Raw genomic sequence first — 9,226 nt, forward strand, 5'->3', positions numbered from 1 at the left:
CACATGATCACAACCGTAGGAACAAAGCCCCGCCCCCTCGTGAGTGGCACATCTACAATTTGCATATAAAAGGAGCAGAGCTTTGATCAAGAGGCCAGAGACTATTTTTTCTTAATTTCCACGCAGATAACCCTGTCCACTTGTTTAGTTTTTAATTGGCACATCTGCATTAAGAACTAGCATAATATGTTGCGTTAGAATGAGTCTGTGCAGTGGAGACATAACTTTAGATTTTTACGCACCGGATCTGCAGTGGTTCCCAACCTTGGTGACTTGATGTATGTTCAACTCCCAGAATTCCTCAGCCAGCATGCTGACTGAGGAATTCTGGGCGTTGAAGTCCACACACTTTCAAGTCGTCAAGGTTGCTATTATTGCAAGGAACGAAATGATGCTTTGTTCCAGAATAAATAATCTGTAATTTCCAGATTTGAGATGTCCCTGAATATTTCTCCTATGGATTGATTAAAAGATGATGTTTCGAGAGTGAAATCATAGTTAGACATTGCTGCAAAAAGTGTCAACAGTGGGAGGGAATTGGGCTCAACAATGAAACCCAATTTATCATTTTAAAAAATTCACGTCGGAGTCCGTAATATTGCACAATTCCGCTCCTTAATACAGTAAGTCAGTGTTACTCAGCTTTGGCAACTTTTAAGATGTGTGGACTTCAACTCCCAGAATTCCTCAGTCAGCATGCTGGGTGAGGAATTCTGGGAGTTGAAGTCCATACATCAAGAATTCCCTAGCCAGCAGGAGGAATTTTGGGGCTAACGTCGATAAATCTTAAAAGTTGCCGAAGTTGAGAAACATTATAGAAGGTAAAGGGTGAAGATACACCACTACATGGGAAAAGAACATTTTGTAATGCAGTAATGTAAAATGTGCTGGAAATGTGTTCTCCTTTGGATTCTTCTCAGGAAATACTTTTCAAGCAAACTTTGATCTCCCTTGATTTAAACCTTGCAGGAAAAAAAATCAGATACTTAAAGCGAACTCTCTGATTTCTGTGGAAGCGATTAAATGCACTCAATGTGTTTTAAGCTAGCTTCTGAGGCCAGTTTTGTGCTTCAAGATTATTGCATTATTCGCCTGCCACAAACATAGTTCCAGCAGGATGGGTAGCACTTGGGTACCGCTGAGATCAGCACCTGTTGCCTGGTGTTACCTGAGAACTACATTTCCTTTCCTGCAACTGCTTCTGTGTATCAAAATTACAATAACACACAAATACATTATGCATGGGCGCCCCCGTTTGCAATAGCTGGGCCTACGATGTTTTTTTTAACAATTCTGCAAACCGGTTCCGAAGCAATTTGGTACCGAACAGGTTGACCAATAATTTAAATAAATTATAGGATGCAGGGAAAGAAGGAAGTCTCTTGAATAACATAAATATTTTCTCCTAGTGCAACAGAGTGTGTCCCATGATACTTGAAGTATTGATGTACGCTGTCCATGGTTCTTCCCAAGCCTGAAGCTGTCCTTTAGGAAGCAAGTCTGCGCATAGCCTAGTTTTGAAAAAAGAAAAGAAAAGAAAGGGAAATAGGATTGGAATTCTAAATTTGAAATGAAAACTGTGAAGACTAAATAGATGTTGATTACCACGGTAGCCATATCGTCTATATCAGGTAAATTAGGTTTATTTTTCCCCAAAGAACTCTTGAAAATAGTTTATTGAAGATGCTGCAAATGTGAGGTTAAGAGAACCCAGTTACCATGACAGAATCTTATTTACAGCTGTCCTTGGTGCTCTCTGAGCTTGCCTGTTTTCTTGCAGACATTTCTTTACCCAACTAAGTAACATCATCAGTGCTAGAAGGGAGTAGGATTTGTGGAAAGGAGGAGGAGGAGGAGGAGGAGGAGGAGGAGGAGGAGGAGGAGGAGGAGGAGGAGGAGGAGAAAGAGGACTATGGGGTCCTTGGTACTCTCTGAGCTTGGTTGTTTCCTTGCAGACATTTCTTTACCCAACTAAGTAACATCATCAGTGCTAGAAGGGAGTAGGATTTGTGGAGAGGAGGAGAAGGAGGAGGAGGAGGAGGAGGATGGCGATGACGACGACTATGGGGTCCTTGGTACTCTCTGAGCTTGGTGGCTTCCTTGCAGACATTTCTTTACCCAACTAAGTAACATTATCAGTGCTAGAAGGGAGTAGGATTTGTGGAGAGGAGGGATGAGGACTGTGGGGTCCTTGGCGCTCTCTGAGCTTGGTGGTTTCCTTGTAGACATTCCATTACCCAACTAGGTAACATCATCCATGCTAGAAGGAAGTGAAGTTTTCTTACAACTTGCTTCTGAAGTTCCGATGGCTGGGATCCCCCCCTGCAGTCACATGACTACATTTTGGGCACTCAGCAACCAGCTCACATTGACAGCTGTTTGCAACACCCTGTGATCCCATGACTACATTTCACATGTTTCCCCAAAACCCAGCCTTTACTTCCTGTTTGCCACAAAACCATCCCATAGTGGACAATTGGTTTTCTTAGCAACTGTGGGGTTCCCTTAACAATGATCGGGCATGGGACAACCCAGTTTATGACTGTCCCAACTTACGATCGTAATGGGCAGGGTCTCCTGTGCTCATGTCGATGGCTACTTGTATTATTTTATGATTAAAAAATGATAACCATGCAGATTTGAAATGAGAAAATACCTCTTCTTGAACATCCAGCTCTTCACTCTGGTAAGTTTCTGGAAATTCTATCGGTTCTTTTGATTCCTGCATCAAGGATATCTGGGCCAAAAGAACGTAGAGTTATTCACATGACAAATCACAAATTAATTGATTGAGTAGATAATACTGTTCTGTTAAACAATTAAGTACAATTCTCTGATTGAATTAAATTAAATTAAATTAAAGTAAATTAAAACCTCTTTAAAAGCAATGATCCTTGAATCTGCACAGAGGCATTCTTTCAAAAATTATTTAAATGATATTTAAATATCCACTGTGAACATGTTTTCCCCCCACAAAGGCAGTTAACCGAGTATTTCCTTTTCTATTAAATATTGCAAAGTGGAATGAAAATAACCAGGACTTATGTGAAAATATTATGCGGGTGTCAATAAAATGCCGTACCAATAGGTTCATAAATAAATATAAAATATGTACAGGTCCTACCTTTTCAGCTATAGGGTCTTGGGCCTCTCTATACATGACTTGACTCTGTATATGTAGTACAGCATCGTGTACAGTCAGGAAAAATACTTCTTTTTGAATGTCATCATCAAAAAAGGCACAGTGTTCTAATGTTTTAATAATGTGGTCTGCAGGGAAAATATACAATAAAAAATATGACCAACACCAGACAGATAACAATCAGTTTGAATATTCACACCTGTTAAAACTATATATATGAGATCGTTGTAAATCAGTAAATAAGTAAATAAAATAAATTTCTGAAAATTCTTTATTAACTTATTAAACCTATAAATAGTAGGCTCGTGGAAAGGACTCTTTTCTTAAAAAGAGACTTCCAAAAACTCTCCGGAAAGAAATTTTGAACTTCCCTCCAGGCACGCTATAATAAGCTTGTTTCAAAATACAATGTATAAAATTACAATGTGTAAGAACAAATATAGATTACAGTTCATTGGTGTTCACCTAGGACAGGGGTGGGCAACCTTGGCTCTTTTATGACTGGTGGACTTCAACTCCCAGAATTCTTGAGCCAGCCACGCTGAGGGGAAAGAGAGAGGTTTCCAAGCTGAGCCAGGCTGGCTCAGGAATTCTGGGAGTTAAAGTCCACGAGTCATGAAGGGGCCAAAATTTCCCCCATGCTGGCTCAGGAATTCTGGGAGTTGAAGTCCATGAGTTATAAAAGAGCCAAGGTTGCCTACCCCTGACCTAGGAAAATGGGGGGTAAATTTATGTACAGAATACAGGCAGTCCTCAACTTACAATAATTCATTTAGTGACCGTTCAATTTACAACGGCACTAAAAAAGGGACTTATGAACATTTTCACAGTTACAATTGTTGCAGCATCCCCACGGTCATGTGATCAAAATTCAGACTCCTGGCAACTGACTCATATCTATGACGGTCACCGCATCCCTGGGTCACGTGATCCCCTTTTGCGACCTTCTGGCAATCAAAGTCAATGGGGAAGCCAGATTCACTTAACACGTGTGTTAATAACTTCACAATTGCAGTGATTCACGACAACTGTGGCAAGCAAGGTCATAAAGACCTCGCTTAACAAATCCTCACTTAGCAACAGAAATTTTGGGCTCAATTGTGGTCATAGGTCAAGGACTACCTGCATATAGGAGCTTTTTATGACTTGAAGGAGGAGGTTTATCATGAATTCCGCAATGTTGGTCACTCGCTGGATTTAAAAATGAAAGGGCTGAGGATGGAATTTGGGATTGTGGTGGGAGGTCATTACTACAATACTTTCAAAACTATTTCTTCCAGATTAAACATTTCTCCTACACTGTTCTCTGTGCTCTGTTCCCTGTAACAAAAAAAAAAGCTGTAATAATAATGTGCAGATTTGTATTTACCTAGATGTGATGCGATGTATACTGACACATCAATTCTCTTGAACTCTTTGACAATCTGGAAAAAAAAAAGATGAGTGTTATCTTAAATATAGCTCTAAGGACACGTGGGGAACACCGGAGGGTGTGTTCAGAATTAATTTTTCTGATCCAGGTCTCATTTAAATTTGTAAATCTAGTACACAAGGCCAAATAAATGTTACCTATTCAGCGCTGATGATGTTCCCTAGTTGGGTCCTGAGACGTCTGCAAGAAAACCGCCAAGCTCAGAGAACAGCAAGTACCCCCACCGTTCAATCTGAGCTACACATTTTCTCTTCTGTGGTTATCATATATCCATGCATAAAAGTTTACCTTTACTTTGGTATCAATTCCAATTGCATGGTTAAATTTCTATTTTTATCACTGCCACCTTGAGAATAGAATAGAGCTGGAAGGGACCTTGGAGGTCTTCTAGTCCAGCCCCTTGCTCAGGCAGGAGGACCTATACCATCTCAGACAAGTGACTGTCTAGCCTCTTCTTGAAAATCTCCATTGATGGAACACCCACAATTTCTGGTGGCAAGCTGTTCCACTGGTTAATTGTCCTCACTGTCAGGAGGTTTCTCCTTAATTCCAGGTTGCTTCACTCTGGAAACTGATCAAAGAGAGAAGCAATCTGGAATTAAAGAGAAACTTCCTGACAGTGAGGACAATTAACCAGTGGAACAGCTTGCCACCAGAAATCGTGGGCGCTCCATCACTGGAGACGGTATAGGTTCTCCTGCTTGAGCGGGGGCTGGACTAGAAGACCTCCAAGGTCCATTCTATTCTATTCTATTCTATTCTATTCTATTCTATTCTATTCTATTCTATTCTATTCTATTCTATTCTATTCTGCTCTAATTCTATTCTATTCTATTCTGCTCTAATTCTATTCTATTCTATTCTATTCTATTCTAATGAAGAGAAGGACTAGGGGTGACATGATAGCAGAATTTCACAAAGAAGAAAGGGTCAAGCTATTCTCCAAAGCATCTGAGTGGAAACTAATCAAGGAATTAAGGAGAAACTTCCTGACAGTTAGAACAATTAACCAGTGGAACAACCTGCCTCCAGAAGCGGTGAATGCTCCAACACTGGAAGTTTTTAAGAAGAGACTGGACAGCCATTTGTCTGAAATGGCATAGGGTTTCCTGCCTGAGCAGGGGGTTGGACTAGGTGACCTCCAAGGTCCCTTCCAACTCTTTTATTCTGTTCTATTGTTCTATACATGTTGAAGCTTGCAGAAAGAAACCCTAAGAGAGTTACAGAACTATTACTATCCCTCTAGCTTTAAATGATCTAATTTTAATGGTGGATTGATGAGGAAAGTGAGAAGATATCCTTACTGTTTTCATTACTCTGACCGCTACTACATCCAGGAAAGAGACGGCTCCAAAGTCAAAAATGAGGCTGTGGAGGGACACTTGAGGAACATTCACTTTGACGGGAAGTTCTGCGTTCCAATCCACCTGGATCTCCATTTCTTTGGTTGGAATGTCTGGATCAACTGGGTCTTCTGGATCATCATCAGATTCAAAACCCTCATTCACAGTACCCAAATCACTGATAATGCCATTCTAGTAAGAAGAGACGGATAGCGTGTTCAACACGTTCCTTAATTAAAAAAGCACCTAAGTACAGATTTTTTTTTTCTTCACAACAAAATATTTCTAATCAACTCATGGCAGAGCTAATATTTCTTATTTTCTTTACATAAATCACGATAATGCATACTCTCTACACAAACCTTCCTGGGAACAGAAGCGAGGCCCAGTTCTTTAAAAACCAAAGCCAGTTTACTCTAGAGCAATGGTTCTCAACCTTTCTAATGCCGCGACCCCATAATACAGTTCCCCATGTTGTGGTGACCCCCAACCACTTATACATCACCGGGTGCCAGGGGCGTGGCCAAAGAAAAGGGGGGGAAAATGGCGGACAGCCTTGTTTGGCGACCCCCATGAAATGGTCGTTCGACCCCAAATGGGGTCCCGACCCACAGGTTGAGAACCACTGCTCTAGAGGTTAAGGCACCGGTCTAGAAAGTGGGAGATGGTGAGTTCTAGTTTATCTTAGACGCAAAAGCCGGCTGGGTGACTTTGGGCCAATCACCGGTACACTGGGAGTTCTAGTGCCATCTTAGGCATGAAAACTGGCTAGGTGACTTTGGGCCAATCACTGGTACACTGGGAGTTCCAGTGCCATCTTAGGCATGAAAACTGGCTAGGTGACTTTGGACCAATCACCGGTACACTGGGAGTTCCAGTGCTATCTTAGGCATGAAAGCCGACTGAGTGAAGTTGGGCCAATCACCAGGACACTGGGAGTTCTAGTGCCATCTTAGGCATGAAAGCCAGCTGGGTGATGTTGGGCCAATCACCAGGACACTGGGAGTTCTAGTGCCATCTTAGGCATGAAAGCCAGCTGGGTGACGTTGGGCCAATCACCAGGACACTGGGAGTTCTAGTGCCATCTTAGGCATGAAAACTGGCTAGGTGACTTTGGGCCAATCACCAGGACACTGGGAGTTCTAGTGCCATCTTAGGCATGAAAGCCGACTGAGTGAAGTTGGGCCAATCACCAGGACACTGGGAGTTCTAGTGCCATCTTAGGCATGAAAACCGGCTAGGTGACTTTGGGCCAATCACCGGTACACTAGGAGTTTGAGTGCCATCTTAGGCATGAAAGCCAGCTGGGTGATGTTGGGCCAATCACCAGGACACTGGGAGTTCTAGTGCCATCTTAGGCATGAAAACTGGCTAGGTGACTTTGGGCCAATTACCGGTACACTGGGAGTTCCAGTGCTATCTTAGGTATGAAAGCCAACTGAGTGAAGTTGGGCCAATCACCAGGACACTGGGAGTTCTAGTGCCATCTTAGGCATGAAAGCCAGCTGGGTGACGTTGGGCCAGTCACCAGGACACTGGGAGTTCTAGTGCCATCTTAAAGTCACCGGCTGGCTGACTTTGGGCCAGTCACTCTCTCTCACCTTACCTTACCTCACAAGGCTGTCGTTGTGAGGAAAGTAGGAGAGGGGTAAGTGTGCTGGATATGTTTGCCACGTCGAGTGATTTGTAAAAATAATAAAGACGGGATGCAAATGAATAAATAAATGTTCTGCGTTTAGGAACATACAAATGCCTGCATAAATAAACAACACGGAACATATCCTGGACTCTTATCTTTGCCTCTGGCCCTACGGCAAACACAGATCCTGCCCCTTTCAATAAAAAGGAAATAGCTTTGTTTTGGAAAAACAGAAAATCAAGTTCTGCACCTGTAGAAATTTATGGAGATATGCATAATTTAAAGTAAAACATGGCCTTCTCAGGAAAGCAACGGGTTGCCATTTATTTCAAAGTCCATTATGCCCCCTGTACAAGAAAATAAGTCTATTTTTTTTTTTGCAAATCTCCGAGTTGTATCATTGCTCGGCACCCAAATTTAATTGCCGAAAGAGGTCATTTGATCATTGTCCTTCTTCTTCCAGTTGAAAAGTCTTAACTCGACAACTCTTCTGCCCATAATCGTGGCTCCTAGGGACATTATCACCCACACAAACTTTCAAGTCACATTCCAGGTTTTTTTCCTTTGGTCCCAAGTTAATTTTCTACTGATTATTGTCTTATCTTGAATTTTCTTCTCTGTAGTCAACCTTCTTGCCTAACCTGGATGTTCTGATGCATTTTTCTCTTCAAATTCTTTCCAAGAATTTTGTATCTCCTTGCTTCCATAATTTAACCTCTCAATTTTCTTCCAAAGATGTGTGATTCGGAGATGCAAGATATACATACATGCATACATACATACATACATACATACGTAGGTCTTTGGTTATTTGGGTTTTCTCCCACGTAAAATTGGAAGAGTCTTGGCAACGTTTCGACGAAGTCCCATTCGTCATCTTCAGGCTGGTGTTTTCAGCTTCGTGCTTCGAGGAGCAATGTGTGGTCTTAGCTGTTTCTTCCTTTTAACTGCCAGTGGGGGTATGAACTGATTGGGTGGGAGCTTGGCTGTGTTCTGATTGGGTAGAGGTGTGTTCTGATTGGATGGGGGGGGTTGGCTGTGCTCTGATTGGATGGGAAAGTGTTCTGTTTGGGTGGGGGCTTTGTTATGCTCAGGTTAATCTGAGTTGCAGGGGGATTTAAGATGGTGGGCTGCCTTGCTATTTTTTGGCTTCGCGTTCGTGGTCGTGCCTCATCTTCATGGTGGGTGTCAGTTTGCTTCATGTATGGATTGGAGGGGCAGTTAAAAGGAAGAAACAGCTAAGACCACACATTGCTCCTCGAAGCACGAAGCTGAAAACACCAGCCTGAAGATGACGAATGGGACTTCGTCGAAACATCGCCAAGACACTTCCAATTTTACGCGGGAGAAAACCCGAATAACCAAAGACCTACATACAAACACCCGCGAAAACCTTAGAAAACATATATATATTCAGATTTCTTTTTGGTGACAAAGAGTTAAAGATTTAAGTGGGAAACTAGTATAGCTCTTTTGGACTCATTAGTCCTCATCAGCTAGCCACACCCTTTATGGGATTCAAACCTGGGCACTCTACATGCTAGGCAGTTATATTAACCACCAGGCCACCAGGTTAATACAACTGCCTAGCATGTAGACTGCCCAGGTTCGAATCCCATAAAGGGTGTGGCTAGCTGATGAGGACTAATGAATCCAAAAGAGCTATACTA

At 42.2% G+C, this 9,226-nt stretch overlaps 1 protein-coding gene across 2 annotated transcripts in view; it reads right to left on the bottom strand.

The window, feature by feature from the left end:
* Positions 1-691: 691 nt before the first annotated feature.
* Positions 692-9,226, bottom strand: part of SLC26A4 (solute carrier family 26 member 4) — a 36,584-nt gene continuing 28,049 nt past the window's right edge. For both annotated transcript variants that reach the window (XM_039354477.1, XM_039354478.1), the window contains 5 exons: positions 5,879-6,109; positions 4,512-4,566; positions 3,125-3,270; positions 2,657-2,737; positions 692-1,511 (listed from right to left, as the gene is read on the bottom strand). In XM_039354477.1, coding sequence (XP_039210411.1) covers positions 1,488-1,511; positions 2,657-2,737; positions 3,125-3,270; positions 4,512-4,566; positions 5,879-6,109 — 537 coding nt within the window. In that variant the 3' untranslated portion in view covers positions 692-1,487. The remainder of the gene's footprint in view (positions 1,512-2,656; positions 2,738-3,124; positions 3,271-4,511; positions 4,567-5,878; positions 6,110-9,226) is intronic.

Source organism: Crotalus tigris, unplaced genomic scaffold (genome assembly GCF_016545835.1).
Source record: "Crotalus tigris isolate CLP2741 ecotype Arizona unplaced genomic scaffold, ASM1654583v1 scf7180000018553.2237530, whole genome shotgun sequence".
Classification (NCBI taxonomy): domain Eukaryota; kingdom Metazoa; phylum Chordata; class Lepidosauria; order Squamata; family Viperidae; genus Crotalus; species Crotalus tigris.